General features: G+C 39.7%; 1 protein-coding gene across 1 annotated transcript in view; it reads right to left on the bottom strand.

Annotated features, from left to right (window-relative positions):
• The window catches only part of SNRNP40 (small nuclear ribonucleoprotein U5 subunit 40), a 40,181-nt gene that overhangs the window by 8,720 nt on the left and 10,901 nt on the right, over positions 1–20,560 (bottom strand). Inside the window, exons 5-6 of the mRNA XM_072827389.1 lie at positions 6,744–6,866; positions 608–728 (exon numbers count right to left, since the gene is read on the bottom strand). Of these exons, the coding sequence (XP_072683490.1) occupies positions 608–728; positions 6,744–6,866 (244 nt within the window). The remainder of the gene's footprint in view (positions 1–607; positions 729–6,743; positions 6,867–20,560) is intronic.

The raw sequence follows: 20,560 nt of genomic DNA, 5'->3' as shown, positions 1-20,560 counted from the left end.
GTGGACATCTCTCAGCTCTCCCAATACTAAGCATATAATCCATCTTCCTTTTTGCCATAGTAAGCCCATTCTCCCACGTGGCAACACTAAACAAGCAGAGACAAGTCTGTTTGCGTGAATGCAGAATGTTGTGATGTTTTACTGAGGACCTCCATCCTACCAGTGCTTTGGCATGGGGAGGGAGGACACACTGGCAGAAAGACTGCAACTCTAAGAACAGCTCTACAGGTCATCCAACTTTGGTGCACTCGGTGTTCTAGAACTGCTTTGGATGGATCTCAACAAACTAATAATCATCAAGAATTTCTAGTACACTGCATGGCTCAACAGCATACCAGAGCTGAAACAGGTCTTAAAAGCTATGTGCAAAGTTGCTTAGGGATTAGATGGCAGATCTGGGACAGGAATCGTGGCTTTTTGACCATATCTTCTAAAGCTTTTTCTATTACCATGTGTTCTCCTAATTGCCCTTGTAGAAACCTGCAAACCACCCTTGACTCTTTCCTTTGATCCACATTATCCCAGTATACATTTCTAAACCCAATGCCCACTTTCCTTGTAGTCTACAGTGACTGGGCCCTTTAAGAGCTTTCCTTTCCAAAGTTACCTGTATTGTCCATTGCATTGGACAAGAGATAAGAGCCTTCAGAACTTAAACTCAGGCCAGTCACTGAATCTGCATGGCCTCTCATGGTGTAGGTTAGCTTGTTTTGGCGCAAGTCCCAGACCTACAAAAAAATAAAAATAAAAAAAAGAGGTACTCCCAGAAATCAAATTGAGAATAGCAAAAAAAAAAAAATATATATAGTTACTAGTCAACTGCCTTGAGAAACTGGCATCCCTTCTCAATCTGGCTATGGGCCAAGAGAGAAAAAAAAAAAACCTCTTATCTTTTGCAATTTTTTTTTTTTTTTAGAGAGAGAGCAAACATGAGAGGGGGGTGGGAGGAGGGGGAGAGGGAAAAAGAGAACCTTAAGCAACCTCCATACCCAGCAGGGAACCTGACATGGGGCTCAATCTCATGACCCTGCGCTCATGGTCTGAGCCGAAATCAAGAGTCGGATGCTTAACCAGCTGAACCCCCAGGTACCCCTCTTGTTTTTCTGAAAAGGGAGTCAAAGTGACTATGTCTGACTAAAGGGCTATAAACTAATGTCAAATATTATAATAAAGTTTAACAAAAATTAAGAATTTACAGGAGTTCTTTTCAAATTATAAATGTATTAAAACTTTAAAAACTACAATCTTTAAAGATTTATTTTTTTATTCATGAGAGACAGAGAGAGAGAGAGAGTCAGAGACACAGGCAGAGGGAGAAGCAGGCTCCTCGCAGGGAACCCCATGTAAGACTTGATCCTGGGACTCCAGGATTATGCCCTGGGCCAAAGGCAGGCACTAAACTGCTGAGCCACCCAGGGATCCCCAATAAATAAAATCTTTTTTTTTTTTTTTAAGATTTTATTTATTTATTCATGAGAGACAGAGAGAGAGAGAGAGAGAGAGGCAGAGACACAGGCAGAGGGAGAAGCAGGGCTCCATGCAGGGGGCCCAACGTGGGACTTGATCCGGGCTCTCCAGGATCATGACCTGGGCCAAAGGTGGTGCTAAACCACTGAGCCACCCAGGCTGCTCTCCAATAAATAAAATCTTAAAAAAAAAAAAAAAAAAAAGCTTAAACTATGCATCTTAGGGATCCCTGGGTGGCTCAGCGGTTTAGCACCTGCCTTTGGTCCAGGGCATGATCCTAGAGTCCTGGGATTGAGTCCCACATCAGGCTCCTGCATGGAGCCTGCTTCTCTCTCTGCCTCTCTCTGTGTCTCTCATGAATAAATAAATAAAATCTTAAAAAAAAAAAAAAAAAAGTTAAAAAAAAAAACTATGCATCTTAGCAATTAAGACTTAACTTTTAGAATTACAGAAAAATACGTGAACACATCATTTGAAAAGGGCATTATGATGAAACACACATGTATAGAACAAGGCAATACACAGAAATATAGTTGCTTAAAAATTTTCATTAGAAAATGTGGCTAGAAATAACCTAATGTCAAACAGGGAAAATAAATGGTTCATTAAGTTATGGCCCATAAACACACTGCAACACTGTATGACCTTATGCTAGAGATAGTAGAGTGGAAAGGGTAAATTGTAAGACTTATGTGTTATTGGGCCACTAACCCTCCTCTAAGCCTGTTTCAGGTCTGTAAGATGGGGATAACAACATTTACTTCCTATGGCTGTTGAGAAGGTTACAAATAGAAGGCTTAGCAGATGCCTGGTACACAGCAGGCCCTCAATAATTGGTAGCTATTATTAAGCAACTCCTAAAAATAACTCTGAAGACCAAATACAAAAATGTTCCAACAATAAGTTATTAAGCTAATAGGAAGATACAAAACAGTATTTATATTTACATAGACGGAAAGTATATAAAAAATATAAAGGTAATATAAATAGTCTGGAATGTCATATGGAAAAAGAATAGCAATTTTGCTAAGGTCATTGGTATAATATAGAATTTCCTCCAAATCTGATTTAATATTGCTATGTAGTTTTTCTAAGTGAAATTAAATAAATGTTTTTGCTCCCTACTTAAGTAAGGCACTTCTCTTACCTAGAAATGAGTTTGATGTTGATACATAAGCTAGACAACTCCACTTTCCCCATCAATAACTCACTCATGTGTGGAACCCAACAATCATTTTTGTGTCAGGATGTTTGCTGCCTCAATAATCAGGAAAGCTTGAAATGGCTGTCGTTTTCTGTTCAAGCTATTGTTCTTCCTCTTCAGAGAAGGCATTGTTGAAGTCTTTAGCTTTTTAGGAGAATATAATGTGCCATCCCTTGTAGCACTTGGACACCATTTTCAAACCTTCCTTCTTGAGGCCTGCACACACTATTGGTGTACAGCCAATGTGTATCTGGGATTTGTTACAGAAAGAACTAATTTAAGCAAGATGTTTTGCAAATGCCCAAATCAGTTGTTCAGTGAATGTTTGGGCATCTGGTTAGTGGGCATCGACTCTGTTTTCATGCTAGAAACAGTATAGAGTAGAAAGTTTTCCCAAGTTTTTGGAGTCTTGTTTACTTTTTTCTTTTTAAGATTTTATTTATTTATTTAGAGACAGAGTGCAAGCATGAGTGTGGGGGAGGGGCAGAGAGAGAGGGAGAAGATGATTTGCCGCTGAGCAGGGAGGCCTGATGTGGGGCTTGATCCCAGGACCACCTGAGCCGAAGGCAGACGTCAACTGACTGAGCCACACAGGCACCCTACTGTGTACACTCTGATAAAAAAATATTTCCTGAAAACAAAGCACTGGCAGAAAAATATTGGAATGTTTATAGATAAATCAGACTTTTTAGTTTAAAAAGATAAAGACTACAAGGCTATGATGTAAACTTATAAAACATATAGTGTCAAGGCCCATGGCTGGTGCTGTTGGAGAAGCATATGACTCTTGACTTAGGGGTCATGAGTTCAAGCCTCACATTGGGTATAGAGATTATAAAAAATAAACAAACTTAAAAAAAAAAAAGGAAAAGAGAAAAACACAACGTATAGGGTAAGTAGGAACTATTCACCAAATTATACAAAACTAGAATAAGGGATCTTCTCAAAGAAATATGAAGGTCGGTCATTCATTCATTCATTCATTCATTTTCTAAGTAGGCTCCATACCTAGCATGGAGCCCAATGCAGGGTTTGGATTCATGACCCCGAGATCAAGACCTGAGCTGAGATGAGGAGTCAGTCAACTGACTGAGCCACACAGGCACTCCTAAAGAATATCCTTTTATAAAAAAGCTAATGATATATGTAATTATTGTACTTATGGAACTTTATTTACACATTCTCTATATATGAGATAAATTTGGCCTTCAGAACAAAACTGGCATGACTGAGATTAGCTACCTGTAGAAACTGTCTATCCCAAGAGAAGGAATAACATACAGTGTACGACTCAGAGGACACTGAAAACCTTCACATCCTAGAAAGGGATTGAGTATCCCTTAAGGACTATAGCATAATTAAATATATCTGTTTATAGAAGACCCAGGAACAGTCTAGGATAAGGAAGGAAGAATAAGCCACATTGTATGTGGTAAGAAGGCCTTCCTTGCACAAGAGTATTATTCTTAAGCTAGTCTATCCCCAGAGTGGCATCAAATTCTCAGATCTTAAGTAAAAGAAACCAGTCTCAAAAGGCTACATACTGTCTGATTCCATTTGTATGATATTCTAGAAAAGGAACTACAGAACAAAGAACAGATCAATGGTTGGAAGGAGTTAGGAAGAGAAAGAAGGCTTGACCTAAGTGAACACTATGAAATTTTGAGGGTGATGGAAATTGTTCTGTACTTGTTTGTGGTAGCACACTAATCTATGCAAGCATAAACATTCATAGAACTGTACACTAAACAGGGATCCCTGGGTGGCGCAGCGGTTTGGCGCCTGCCTTTGGCCCAGGGCGCGATCCTGGAGACCCGGGATCGAGTCCCACGTCGGGCTCCCAGTGCATGGAGCCTGCTTCTCCCTCTGCCTGTGTCTCTGCCTCTCTCTCTCTGTGACTATCATAAATAAATAAAAATTAAAAAATTAAAAAAAAAAAAAAAAGAACTGTACACTAAACAAACACAATTTTGCCATATGCAAACCTTATAATAATTATTTTATTTTTTTAATGGGAATTTTTTTTAAATGTAAGCTTTATGCCCAATGTGGGAGACTCGAACTCATGATCAAGAGCTGCATGCTCTACCAACTGAGCCAGCCAGGCACCCTTAATAATAATTTTAGAAGTATATAAATTATGATAGCTTAATGACACTAACTTACTGTCACACGTATAAGATGCCCTCTAGTGATTCTAAAGCTAATGGGCTCCCAAACTTCTCTCTGGGAAATATTGTATTAGCTATTAAGACAATCAGATTAAGTTCCCATGCTCTGATTCCACATTCTCCATACAGTTATAAGGTAGAAAAGCGATGGAAAGTTAAATTTTCGAAATGGTCAATTTTCAAGTATTATGGGACATCCAAGTGGGGTAATGCTGAGAGGCTGGTTGTATACATGGGTCTAGACCTGAAGATCCAGGCTGGGAATACAGTCATCAGCATAGAGATATCAAAGTCACAGACGTGGATGAGAACTATCCAGGGAAAAGGTATATATGAGAAGAGCACCTAGGATAGGACCTTGGGGAATAATGACAAAGAAAAAGACAAGATGACTATCTACTGAATTTAGGAACAGAGAGGAAGATCACTGGTGACCTTCAGGAGAAGAGTATTAGTGAAACAATGGAGGCAAAAGCCAGACTAATGAGGGGTGATCAGGAGACCTGGAGTGGAGGAATGAGATGAGGCGAGGAACTGAAGACAGTGAGTGTAAAACAATCATCAGGGGGCATTTCTCCCAGGTATTAAGAGCAGGACTCTGAAACCCAAGTCTGGGTTTTGCTGGGCCTCTCTTAATTCAGTTTCTTCATCTGTAAAATGGCATTAATACCATTTATTTCATGTGAAGTTTAAATGAATAATAGAAAGCTCTAAGAACAATGCCTGACACAGAGGTAGCACTATGTCACATGGTAATGATAACATTATTACTACCATCACCACAAAAGAAGCCTGGCTGTGAAAGGGAAGACTGACAGGGCAATGACAAGAGGAAGTGGCACAAAAGGAAGACTCTCCTATTCAACACCAAGGCCTGAGCATGATGCTGACAAGACGACAGCAGAAGAGCAGGTGGAAAACAGAGGATCTGGGAAAACAGATAGTGTTAGGACCCAGATAGGAAAGTTGAAATCCTTCCACTGAAGGGACTACCTTTACACAAAAGCAAGGACATTTCATCCATAGTAGCAGCAGAGGAGGCAGGGAGGGAAGGGTGCATGGCACAATTTTTAGGTAGGGACAACAGGAAGCTGGATATTTTACCCACTGGTTACCACTCTAAAGGTAAAACACAAGCTGAAGTCAAAATCTTTGAAACACTTAAGGAAGCCAACAGACACAAACTGTACCCACTCCTCTATCCCCCAAACACTTCATATCCACTGGCATTTGTTATGTCCAGAAACTCTGCTAGCTGTTCTAATGCATTAGGTTCATTTAACCTCTACAACAACCCTATGAGGTAGGTGTATTGTTATTAAGAGGCTTATAGAAGTTAAAGAATTTGCTTACAGTCCTAAGAAACTAGAATATGATATAACTGGGATTAGAATCCAAGTCAATTACTCAAAAGCATGAGCTACACTATCCTGCTGCATGGACTGCTGCCACTCTCACATCATTACCACCTTCTCTCTTTCTCGGCTGTGGATGCCCCAAAACTTCCTTTCCACAGTCTCAAAGAGAAAGACACACTGAGAGATCAGAGTTGAGAATCACAAATTGACTCAATGCTATCTCAGCAGGCCAACAAAGTGGAGGAAAAAAAAGGCTGTGGAAGTCTTTAGGCAGGGAACGCATTCTTCACGTTCACAGGCTCCATATATGGGACTTCACACTTCACATAACTGTCTGGTCCCTGATGGTATGTATATGAGCTGCAATGCAACTCTTGACTTAGAAGTCAACAAAGATAGGACGAAAGAAAACAAGATTTAAGTTACTATTTTCCTTGTAGTTGGTACAAAGTGCAAAGCTACCATAATCTCAGAAGTCTGAAGAGATTACCTCTGTGAATAGAGACAGGTGAAAAAGAAATGTAACACAAACATTAAACATACCTTGATATCGTTATCTATTCCACCAGAAATAATCTGATCACTTGTATCATTGAAGGTCACAGCTAACACCTGATAGGTGTTCTGAAATGTCTGGATGGCTGCTTTCTTCCGGATGTCCCAAAGCTGAAGCAGAAGAACAGGAGGGTCTATAGTCAAACATAATTCTAAGAAGTAATTGCATAATACATGCTGAAGTTCAAGGACTTTGTACAAACATATTTTTAACAGGGATTCTGTTCAGAAACTTGTCTGGAAAAAAAAAAAAAAAAAAAGAAACTTGTCTGGATATTCTAGTAACATGGTGAGAAGTGACCACAATTTTGCCAACATATCTGAAAGTTGGGAGAACAAATCATTTTGGTCATATTTTCAGACTCCTTTGGTAAAGTATGAATGAACATAGCTCATCAACATGCCCTCAGAATGGAAATCCTCTACTTGCTTAGTTCATATGCTCTTAGCACAGCAAGGATGTAAGACCAGTGTTTTCAAATTGTAGATCAATGGGCTATGGCTTACATTAAAAAATAGAGAGGGGTTACATAAGCGAAAATGGCAAAGTAAGGAAAGCTAAAAGGCTGTCCTACAAAAGCAGAGAATTATATGGCAAAAGAATTGGTAGAATCAACTTTATCAGAACTCTAGAAACTAATCAAAAGTTTGCAGCAACCAGGCAAATGTTTAATGAGGGGAAAAACCCTCCTGAGTCTTAGTAAGAGAGTTTTATAGTGTTTTAACTTACTCTGTCTCTATCTCCTACTCAGCAAGAGCTTTGAAGACAATGGCCCATATTCCCAGTATTGGTTCCTAGTACCAGAGGGAGCAGAATGGACCTTATTCTCAAAGAATTGTGCTTGTTTTTCACTGTCTGGTGGCTCCTTGAAGGATAAACCTAAAGAGTTTGACTTTATTTTGCCTAATCTGGAACTGTGCCAGGGCAGAGGCATTTGTCTAAAACACTGAAAGGCAAATGCATTAGCCTCTGCTGTCTGAGGCCAAGGATGACAGTTGGGGCAAACCACAGATAAACCAAAAAGCCCAGGAGGAAACCTAGGAATGAGACAATCTTGGAGAAAGAGGGCTCTGCAAAGCTGAAGTATTCCTAGGACTCTAGAAGGCCATTTGCATGCCGGTGTCTGGTACATGCTCAGAAAAGACCTGAGAAGGCCTTAAGTTCTCTTCTCACTGATCTGCTGGGCTCTGCACAAGCAGGGAGTGAAGGCTAATGAAAAATTGTAAATTGCCTGGTAAAGACAGACCCAACACACCCACAGTGAATCTGTAAAGACTGGCAGAGTTGTTTTTTTTTTTTTACCATAAGCGATTAAGAAAAACTCTGCTGAATCAGTAGTGAGTCACTAAGCTAATAAAACAGATTTCAGGGATCCCTGGGTGGCGCAGCGGTTTAGCGCCTGCCTTTGGCCCAGGGCGTGATCCTGGAGACCCGGGATCGAATCCCACGTCGGGCTCCCAGTGCATGGAGCCTGCTTCTCCCTCTGCCTATGTCTCTGCCTCTCTCTCTCACTGTGTGCCTATCATAAATAAATAAAATAAAAAAAAATAAAAAATAAATAAATAAAACAGATTTCAGTGGCTACACATGGCAAATAATACAGACTTTACAAAATTAGTTCAGAAAAATCACTAAACAGGGGTGCCTGGGTGGCTCAGTTGGTTGAGTGGCCGACTCTTGGGTTTTGGCTCAGGTCATGATCTCAGGACCCTGAGATCCAGCCCTGTGTTGGGCTCTACACTCAGTGGGGAGTATGCCTGAGATTCTCTCTCTCCCTCTGCCTCTCTCCCTGCTCATGCTCTCTCTCTAAATAAATAAATCTAAAAAAAAAAAAAAAGAAAAAAGAAAAAAGAGAAAAAGAAAGAAAACTCATTAAACAAATAGCTACAACAAGCAGCAAGAACAAACCCTGAGGAGAATATAATTTCCAGAGTTACCACATTATAACATTTAAATGTCCAGTTTTTAAGAAGAAATTATGAGGCACAGGCAGCCTGGGTGGCTCAGCGGTTTAGTGCCACCTTCAGCCTAGGGTGTGATCTTGGAGACTAGGGATCAAGTCCCATGCGCTCCCTGCATGGAGCCTGCTTTCCCCCCCGCCGCCTGTGTCTGTGCCTCTCTCTCTGTGTCTCTCATGAATAAATAAATAAAATCTTAAAAAAAAAAAAAAAAGGAAATTATGAGGCACAAAAAGAAGCAAAAAAGTATGGCCTATACAGAAGAAAAAAAGAAATGAAGTCTTTTAAAAAAATGATGGGACAACTGGATAACCATATGCAAAATAATGAAGTCACACCTTTATCTTATACCATATGGAAAAATGTACTCCATGTGGGTCAAAGATCTAAACATAAAAAACTATGATATTCTTAGAAGAAAACATGAGGGTAAATCTTCATGGCCTTGGATTTGGTGATGAATTATTAGATATGACATCAAAAGCACCAAGTGACCAAAGGAAAAAAACAGATAAATTGAACTTCATAAAAATAGAAACTTTTAAAAAAAATTTTATTTATTCATGAGACACACACACACATACACACACACACACACACACACACACAGAGGCAGAGACACAGGCAGAGGGAGAAGCAGGCTCCATGCAAGGAGCCCGACGTGGGACTCGATCCTGGGACTCCAGGATCAGGCCCTGGGCTGAAGGCGGTGCTAAACCCGCTGAGCCACTCAGGGATCCCAAATAGAAACTTTTGTACATCAAAGGATAGATGGTATCTAGAAAATGAGATGAGACAACAACCAACAGTGGGAGAAATATTTGCAAATCATGTATTTTTTTTTTTAGATTTTTATTTATTTATTCATGAGAGACATAGAGGGAGAGAGACAGACAGACAGATACAGGCAGAGGGAGAAGCAGGCTCCATGCAGGAAGCCCGATATGGGACTCAATCCCGGGTCTCCAGGATCACGCTCTGAGCCGAAGGCAGATGCTCAACCGGTGAGCCACTCAGGCGTCCCACAAATCATGTATTTGATAAAGATCTAGTATCTAGAATAATGAACCCATAGTCCAACAACAATAATGCAGAGCCCAATAAATGGGCAAAGGCCCTGAGTAAACATTTCTTTTCAGAAGGTATAAGCACGAGAAAAGATGTTCAGCATCATAAATCATTTGGGAAATGCAAATCAAAATGATTAGACTGCTTCACGCTCACTAGGATGGTTATGATTAACAACAACAAAAAGGAACCACAGAAACTAATGAGTGCCAGTGAAGATGTGGAGAAGTTGGAACCCTTGAACATCACTGGTGGGAATATAAAATGATGCAGCTACTGTGGAAAAGCGTGGATATTCCCCAAAAAGTTAAAGTAGAATTAATATATGACCCAGCAATCCTGTTCCTAGATATATACCCAAGAGAAGTGAAAATGGGTATTCAAACAAAAACTTGTGCACTAATCTTTGTAGCAGTGTTAAAAAGGGATGAAGTATTAATACACGTTATAACAAGGATGAAGCTTGAAAATATTAAGCTGAGTGAAAAAAACTGGACACAAAATGAAATGTCCAGAAGAGTAAGTACATAGAGACAGAAAGATTAGTGGTTGCCAGGACTGAAAGGGAGAAAGGTACTGACTCCTAAGTGGGCATGGGGTTTCTTTTGGGGGTAATAAAAATGTTCTGGTATTGGCTCATGGTGATGAGCACACACATTGTGAATGTACTGGAAGCCACTGAATTGTCCACCTTTTAAAATGGTTAAAAAGGTGTATTTTATGTTTGTGAATTTTACCCCAGTTAAAAAATATATAGAAGAAAACATCCCATATACAAAGAGTTGGTTCATAAACACAGACGTACTAAAGGGAATATACACTGGGTCATAGTATAAAATATATTCCTTAATGCGGATTGTGATTAAAAAAACATTTAAAAATTACTATGCTTAGACCACCTAGTTTATTTTTATTTTTATTATTTTTAAAATATTTTATTTATTTATTCACGATAGACACAGAGAAAGAGAGAGGCAGAGACACAAGCAGAGGGAGAAGGAGGCTCCATGCAGGGAGCCTGACCTGGGACTTGATTGCGGGTTTCCAGTATCAGGCCCTGGGCTGAAGGCAGTGCTAAACCACTGGGCCACTGGTGCTGCCCTAGACCATCTAGTTTAATCTCAACTTTTATGGATGGGCAAACTAAAGCTTAAAGAATCAACTACCTTGAAGAAAAATACCCAGCAGGTCAATAACAAAACAAGGACTAGAATTTAGTACTGTCTGATTCCATTACATTCCTGTTGTATTTACTAAAATGTGTGTTAATTTCTTGTAATTACTAAAGTAATATATGCTTGTTAAAAAGTCAACATTTATTTTCAATGGCTGTCTGATTTATTTTTTAATGTTTTTTTAAATTATTATTATTTTTTAGATTTTATTTATTTATTAGAGAAAGAGAGATACAGGCAGAGGGAGAAGCAGGCTCCATGCAGGGAGCCCAATGTGGGACTTGATCCCGGGTTTCCAGGATCACGCCCTGGGCCGAAGGTGGCGTTTAACCGCCGAGCCACCAGGGCTGCCTGCTGTCTGATTTATTAATAACAGATGATAAAGATTAGGTAGAACAATTCTAGAACCCTGTACTCTAAACAACTAGGCTCTATTTTTTTTAAATAGACATATATAGAAGATGGCAGAAGAGTAGGGTCCCCAAGTCACCTGTCCCCACCAACTTACCTAGATAACTTTCAAATCATCCTGAAAACCTATGAATTCGGCCGAGATTTAAAGAGAACAGCTGGAACGCTACAAAGAGAAGAGTTTGCACTTCTAACAAGTACAACTTGTTTTTAGCCACTCTGCACTGAGCAAAATGACTAGAAAGAAGAACTCACCACAAAAGAAAGAATCAGAAACAATACTCTCTGCCACAGTTACAGAATTTGGATTACAGTTTGATGTCAGAAAGCCAATTCAGAAGCACAATTATAAAGCTCCTGGTGGCTCTGGAAAAAAGCATAAAGGATTCAAGAGACTTTATGACTGCAGAATTTAGATCTAATCAGGCTGAAATTAAAAATAAATTAACTGAGATGCAATCCAAACTGAAGGTCCTAACGACAAGGTTAATGACGTAGAAGAAAGAGTGAGTGACATAGAAGACAGGTTGATGGCAAGGAAGGAAGCTGAGGAAAAAAGAGAAAAACAATTAAAAGACCACGAGGAAAGGTTAAGGGAAATAAATGACAGCCTCAGAAGGAAAAATCTACACTTAACTGGGGTTTAGACAGTGCCGAAAGGGACAGAGGACCAGAAAGCATGTTTGAACAAATCATAGCTGAGAACTTCCCTAATTTGGGGAGGGAAACAGGCATTCAGATCCAGGAGATAGAGAGGTCCTCCTCTAAAATCAATAAAAACCGTTCAACACCTCGACATTTAATAGTGAACCTGCAAATTCCAAAGATAAAGAGAAAACCCTTAAAGCAGCAAGAGACAAGAGATCCCTAACTTATATGGGGAGAAATATTAGATTAACAGCAGGCCTCTCCACAGAGACCTGGCAGGCCAGAAAGGACTGGCAGGGTATATTCAGGGTCCTAAATGAGAAGAACATGCAGTCAAGAATACTCTATCCAGCAAGGCTCTCATTCAGAATAAGGAGATATAAAGAGCTTCCAAGATAGGCAGAAACTGAAAGAATGTGACCACAAAACCAACTCTGCAAGATAATATTAAGGGGGACTCTGTAAAAGAAAGAGGACACCCAAAGAAATAATCCACAAAAAACAGGGACTGAATAGGTATTATGATGACACTAAATTCATATTTTTCAATAGTAACTCTGAATGTGAATAGGCTTAATGATCCCATCAAAAGACGCAGGGTTTCAGACTGGATAAAAAAGCAAGACCCATCTTTAGCTGTCTACAAGAGACTCATTCTAGACCTAAGGACACCTACAGCCTGAAAATGAAAGGTTGGAGAATCATTTACCATTCAAATGGTCCTCAAAAGAAAGCAGGGGTAGCAATCCTTATATCAGATGAATTAAAGTTTATCCCAAAGATTGTAGTAAGAGATGAGGAGGGACATTATATCATACTTAGAGGATCTATCCAACAAGAGGACCTAACAATCATGAATATTTATGCCTCTAATGTGGGAGCTGCCAAGTATATCAATTAATAATCAAAGTAGGGATCCCTGGGTGGCGCAGCGGTTTGGCGCCTGCCTTTGGCCCAGGGCGTGATCCTGGAGACCCGGGATCGAATCCCACGTCGGGCTCCCAGCATGGAGCCTGCTTCTCCCTCTGCCTGTGTCTCTGCCTCTCTCTCTCTCTGTGTGACTATCATAAATAAATAAAAATTAAAAAAAAAATCTTTAATAATCAAAGTAAAGATATACTTAGATAATAATATACTAATACTGGAAGACTTCAACACGGCACTTTCTGCAAATGACAGATATTCTAAGCCCAACATCTCCAAAGAAACAAGAACTTTATTATTTATTTATTTTTTAAAAAAAGATTTTATTTATTCGTGAGAGACAGAGAGAGAAAGGCACAGACACAGGCAGAGGGAAAAGCAGGCTCCATGCAGGGAGTTCGATGTGGGACTCGATCCCGGAACTCCAGGATCACGGCCTGGGCCCAAGGCAGGGGCCAAACTGTTGAGCCACCAGGGATCCCCGAAACAAGAGCTTTAAATGATACACTGGACCAGATGGATTTCACAGAACTTTACATCCAAACGCAACTGAATACACATTTTTCTCTAGTGCACATGTAACTTTGTGGTCCAGAATAGACCACATACTGGGTCACAAATCAGGTCTCAACCAATACCAAAAGATTGGGATTGTCTCCTTTTTCAGACCATAATGCTTTGAAACTTGAACTCAATCACAAGAATAAGTTTGGAAGAAACTCAAACACGTGGAGGTTAAAGAGCATCCTGCTAAAAGATGAAAAGGTCAACCAGGAAATTAGAGAATTATAAAGATTCATGGAAACTAATGAGAATGAAGATACAACTGTTCAAAATCTTTGGGATATAGCAAAAGCAATCCTAAGAAGGAAATGCATTGCAATACAAGCATCCCTCAAAAACTCAAATACACCAGCTAAACTTGCACCTAAAGGAACTAGAGAAAGAACAGCAAATAAAACCTACACCAAGCAGAAGAGAATTAAGTAATGATTTGAGCAGAACTCAATGAAATAGAGACCAGAAGAACTGTAGAACAGATCAACAAAACCAGGAGTTGGTCCTTTGAAAGAATTAATAAGATAGATAAACCATTAGCCAACCTTATTAAAAACAAAAGAGAAAAGACTCAAATTAATAAAATCACAAATGAAAAAGGAGAGATCACAACCAATACGAAGGAAATACAAACGATTTAAAAAACATATTAGGAGCAGCTATACACCAATAAATTAGGCAATCTAGAAGAAATGGAAGCATTTCTGGAAAACCACAAACTACCAGAACTGGAACAGGAAGAAACAGAAAACCTAAACAGGCCGATAACCAGGGAGGAAATAGAAGCAGTCATCATAAACCTCCCAAGACACAAAAGTCCAGGGCCAGATAGCTTCCCAGGGGAATTCTATCAAACATTTAAAGAAGAAACAATACCTATTCTACTAAAGCTGTTCTGAAAGATACGGAATACTTCCAAACTCGTTTTATGAGGCCAGCATCACCTTAATTCCAAAACCAGACAAAGACCCCACCAAAAAGAATTATAGACCAATATCTCTGATAAACACAGATGCAAAAATTCTCAACAGGATACTAGCCAATAGGATCCAACAGTACATTAAAAAGATTATTCACCACGACCAAGTGGGATTTATCCCCGGGATGCAAGGCTGGTTCAACACTCGTAAAGTAATCAATGTGATAGATCATATCAACAAGAGAAAAAACAAGAACCATACGATCCTCTCAATAGATGAAGAGAAAGCATCTGACAAAATACAGCATCCATTCCTGATCAAAACTCTTCAGAGTGTAAGGATAGAGGGAACATTCCTCAGCATCTTAAAAGCCATTTACGAAAAGCCCACAGCAAATATCATTCTCAATGGGGCAACACTGTGAGCCTTTCCCCTAAGATCAGAAACACCACAGGGATGTCCACTCTCACCACTGCTATTCAACAGTGTACTAGAAGTCCTAGCCTCAGCAATCAGACAACAAAAAGAAATAAAAGGCATTCAAATTGGCAAAGAAGTAGTCAAACTCTCCCTCTTTGCAGATGACATGATACTGTACATAGAAAACCCAAAAGACTCCACTCCAAGATTGCTAGAACTCATACAGCCATTCGGCAGTGTGGCAGGATACAAAATCAATGCACACAAATCAGTGGAATTTCTATACACTAACAATGAAACAGAAGAAAGAGAAATTAAGGAGTCAGTCCCATTTACAATTGCACCCAAAAGCATAAGATACCTAGGAATAAACTTAACCAAAGAGGTAAAGGATCTATACCCTAAAAACTACAGAACATTTCTGAAAGAAATTGAGGAAGACACAAAGAGATGGAAAAATATTCCATGCTCGTGGATTGGAAGAATTAATATTGTGAAAATGTCAATGCTACTCAGGGCAATTTACACATTTAATGCAATCCCTATCAAAATACCATGGACTGTCTTCAGAGAGTTAGAATAAATAATCTTAAGATTTGTATGGAATCAGAAAAGACCCCGAATAGCCAGGGGAATATTATAAAAGAAAACCAGAGCTGGGGGCATCACAATGCCGGATTTCAAGTTGTACTACAAAGCTGTGATCATCAAGACAGTGTGGTACTGGCACAAAAACAGATACATAGATCAATGGAACAGAATAGAGAACCCAGAAGTGGGCCCTCAACTCTATGGTCAACTAATATTCGACAAAGCAGGAAAGACTATCCACTGGAAAAAGGACAGTCTCTTCAATAAATGGTGCTGGGAAAACTGGACAGCCACGTGCAGAAGAATGAAACTAGACCATTCTCTTATACCATACACAAAGATAAATTCAAAATGGATGAAAGATCTAAATGTGAGACAAGAATACATCAAAATCCTAAAGAACACAGGCAACACCCTTTTTGAACTTGGCCACAGCAACTTCTTGCAAAATACATCTATGAAGGCAAGGGAAACAAAAGCAAAAATGAATTACTGGGACTTAATCAAGATAAAAAGCTTCTGCACAGCAAAAGAAACAGTCCATAAAACTAAAAGACAACTTACAGAATGGGAGAAGATATTTGCAAATGACCTATCAGATAAAGGGCTAGTATTCAAGATCTATAAAGAACTTCTTAAACTCAACAGCAAAGAAACAATCCAATCATGAAATGGGCAAAAGACATGAACAGAAGTTTCACAGAGGAAGACAAAGACAGGGCCAACAAGCACATAAGAAAATGCTCTGCATCACTTGCCATCAGGGAAATTCAAATCAAAACCACAATGAGATACCACCTCACACCAGTGAGAATGGGGAAAATTAACAAGACAGGAAACAACAAATATTGGAGAGGATGTGGAGAAAGGGGAACCCTCTTGCACTGTTGGTGGGAATCTGAACTGATGCAGCCACTCTGGAAAACTGTGTGGAGGTTCCTCAAAGAGTTAAAAATAGAACTGCCCTACGACCCAGCAATTGCACTGCTGGGAATTTACCCCAAAGATACAGATGCAGTGAAACGGCAGGACACCTGCACCCCAATGTTTATAGCAGCAATGTCCACAATAGCCAAACTGTGGAAGGAGCCTCGGTGTCCATCGAAAGATGAATGGATAAAGAGATGTGGTCTATGTATACAATGGAATATTACTCAGTCATTAGAAATGATGAATACCCACCATTTGCTTCGACATGGATGGAACTGGAGGGGATTATGCTGAGTGAAGCAAGTCAATCGGAGAAGGACAAACATTATATGGTCTCATTCATTTTGGGAATATAAAAAATAGTGAAAGGGAATAAAGGGGAAAGGAGAGAAAATGAGTGGGAAATACCAGAGAGGGTGACAGAACATGAGACACACCTAACTGGGAAACGAGCAAGGGGTGGTGGAAAGGGAGGTGGGCGGCGGGTGGGGGTGACTGGGTGACGGGCACTGAGGGGGGCGCTTGATGGGATAAGCACTGGGTGTTATATAGTATATGTTGGCAAATTGAACTCCAATAAAAAAATATACAAAAAAAATTAAATAGACATATATAACATGGATTTACATTTTCTAAAAAAGATTTTATTTTATTTTTAAAGTCTATTTATTTTTAGTAATGTCTACAGCCAATGTGGGGCTCCCACTCATGACCCCGAGATCAAGAGTCTCATGCTCTTCCAATTGCGCCAGCCAGGTGCCCTGAAAAGATTTTATTTTTAAGTAATCTCTATATCCAATGTGGGGCTTGAACTTACAATCCTGAGATCAAGAGTTATACTCTACTCACTGAGCCAGCCAGGCACTCCCAAGTCTAATATTTTAAATTATTAGTTTCAGACAACCATCATTTTTAAGAGATTATTTTACTTTGAAATACAAAAGGTTGGTAGTAGGGATCCCTGGGTGGCGCAGGGTTTGGCGCCTGCCTTTGGCCCAGGGCGCGATCCTGGAGACCCGGGATAGAATCCCACGTTGGGTTCCCGGTGCATGGAGCCTGCTTCTCCTCTGCCTATGTCTCTGCCTCTCTCTTTCTCTCTGTGTGACTATCATATATTAAAAAAAAAAAAAAAAAAAAAAAAATTAAAACAAAAAAAAAAACCCCAAAAAGTTGGTAGTAAAAGAACATTTTTTGTTGCCTAAATCATTTAAGAATTGCTGACCTAATGCTTCATCACTCCTAAATACATGAGTGTTTGCCTATAAAGATATATCTAATACAGAAGACATATATAAAACTCTGTATAATCTTAACCAATCAGAATGAAGATGTTAACACCAAGATATTACTACTATTTGGTCCTCAGATCTCATTTAAATTTCACCACTTGTCCCACTATGTCTTTTATTGCAGAATAAAATAAAAGACAAATAAAACCGCAGTTCAGAATCATGTGTAGAATTTAGTGGTCATGTTTCTTTGGTCTCCCTCAGCCTGAAAGAGTATCTCATACTTTTCTTGACCTTGACACTTCTCATTAAAGGACAGTTATTTTGTAGGATGTCCATCAGTTTAGGTTTGTCTAATGTTTCCTCACAATTAGATTCAAGTTATTCCTCTTTGGCAGGAATCTCACTGGAGTGATGCTGCAGTTTCACTGTATTTTATTGAGTGGCTCATAATTTTGATTTGTCCCATTATGGATAATGTTCAGTTTGATCATTTGATTAAGATGTTCTTTTGACAATCATTCTTGCACAAGATGTTCCAGGTTCAACTTGTACTTTCCCTGCCCAAGCCTGAAATAAGGAGTCCTGGTTTCTTTAGTGGAAAATGGTATTTAAAGGCCAAGATGTACATAGTAGATGTATTCACTGCTATCAGGGTATTGTTCTTAAGCCCTTTTAGTGGACAGTTGCCAATATATGCATACACAGGCACACACATATCTGGAAACATACATTTACATCTATTATTTTTTCTATACCTGTTTATGTTGAATGTCATGAGTTCACACTAATACTTCCAGTTTAATGCCAACAACACAAGATGTGTTTCTTTTTATTTATTTTATTCTTAATTTTTAATTAATTAATTAATTAATTCATGAGAGGCACAGAGAGACAGAGACATAGGCAGAGGGAGAAGCAGGCTCCTCGCAGAGAGTCCGATGTGGGACTCAATCCTGGATCCTGGGATCATGCCCTGAGCCGAAGGCGGACACTCAACTGCTGAGCCACCCAGGCATCCCTTCTTTCTATTTTTTAAAAAGATTTTATTTATTTGACACGGAGGGGGTTGGGGAGAGAGAGAGAGCAGGCAAGAGCGCATGTGCATGAGCAGGAGATGGAGAAGCAGGTTCCCTGCTGAGCAGGGAGCCCAGTGTGGGGCTCAATTCCAGGGCCCTGGGATCATACATGATCTGAGCCAAAGGCAGAGGCTTAACTGACTGAGCCACCCAGGTACCCACCTCAAGATGCGTTTTAGTTCTCTCTCCTACATTGGTTAACTCCTTTCTCTGACAATGAAAAATCTGCTTCCTGTTTTATTTATTTATTTATTTTTTAAATTTTTTATTTATTCACAGAGACACACACACAGAGCGAGAGAGAGAGAGAGAGAGAGAGAGAGAGAGGCAGAGACACAGGCAGAGGGAGAAGCAGGCACCATGCAGAGAGCCTGACGTGGGACTCGATCCAGGGTCTCCAGGATCATGCCCTAGGCTGCTGCGCCACTGGGGCTGCCCTGCTTCCTGTTTTCTTTATTATATTTACTTGTCTAATCAAGCTTCACATATATAACCAATCTCCCATATCCTTTTCTACCTTCTCCTACGTGGATGTCTTCCTTTCCTTATTTGAATTGTGACTCCCATTCCCTATGTGGATCTCCTCCTCACACCATGTGGGTTATCCATTTGTATGAATGCCCCCTTCACTCTGCTCTGCCTCTAATATCTCTCTCCAGGCTGCCTTTCCTCAGGAATCTATTCTCAGCCTCAGACTCCCTACCTAAACTGCTCCCACCCATGCAGACACCCTCAGCTCAAGCTCTGACACCCCTACTTTCTCCCCCACCAATGTGTAAATGACCCTTTTATCCCGCTAGGGCAAGGATTCTCCATGTTGGGCTGCTCCCCCATCTCTAATTCCCTGTGCTGGGCTCCCTACTCTGTGTCATGTGGATGCCCTCCTTACCTTTGTCAGTCCCCATCTCCCTATAATGGACTGTTCCCATCCTGCATGGATGCTCTCCTTACCTCACTTGGGCCCTAACACTCCACTCTGGGCCACGATAGCCCACTCTCACCTCTAACTTGAACACCTTCCCCACTTTGGTCTACGTAATGGCACCAGAACTGAATTGTTTATAAAAGGTAACAATTTGTATTTATATATATGTTCACAAATATTATATATAAAATAATATGCATTAAATATATAGGTAATATAAAAATGATTTCCTAATAGCTTTATTAGAAACAACGAATTGCTAAAAACAGTATGAAAACTACTAGCATGGAGAATGCTCAGGATACCACTTCAAGACTGAAAATGCAAGAATTACCGAAAGCTTTGTTTTCTGTTGAGAATTCTTATGAGTGAAATGTAACACAGTGTTTCTCCCCTTAGATAAGCAGAGGTTATTAAATTCCTACACTTATAAACCTAGAACAGAAAATAATTAACAAAGCATTCCAACTTGGCAAGTAACTAAATGGCATATGTAAAAGGCTGTTCAACAAAGAATTAATTATAAATAGTATGTTGAAATTAAGAATAAGGAACTAGTTAAAAAGCAGTCACCTTTAGGTGATGTGACACATTAAGCTAAATATAACGTTCACTAATAAACTTAAAATATTTATGTTTAATTAAGGGAAATAAAAAGCAAGAAATTGAAAGAAAGAAAAGACAGACATACAGAAGTGCATGGCTGGCTTAGTCAGCCGAGCACCTGATTCTTGATTTTAGCTCAGGTTATGAACTCTGGGTGGTGAGATGGAGCCTGAGTAGGGCTCTGCCCTCAGCAGGGAGTCTGCTTCTCTCCTTTTCCCTCTCCCTCTAAGCTCCTCTCTCCCTCACACCCTCTCTCTCTTTCAAATAAATACAAAACCCACAAAACAAACAAACAAAAAAACAAAACCAGGCAGACATTCACAATGGAGAGTAGTTGAAAAAACAAAAGCAAAGACTGAAAG

The sequence above is a fragment of the Canis lupus genome, chromosome 5 (genome assembly GCF_048164855.1).
Source record: "Canis lupus baileyi chromosome 5, mCanLup2.hap1, whole genome shotgun sequence".
NCBI classification, from domain to species: Eukaryota; Metazoa; Chordata; class Mammalia; order Carnivora; family Canidae; genus Canis; species Canis lupus.
This window is presented reverse-complemented; position numbering and strand designations above follow the sequence as displayed.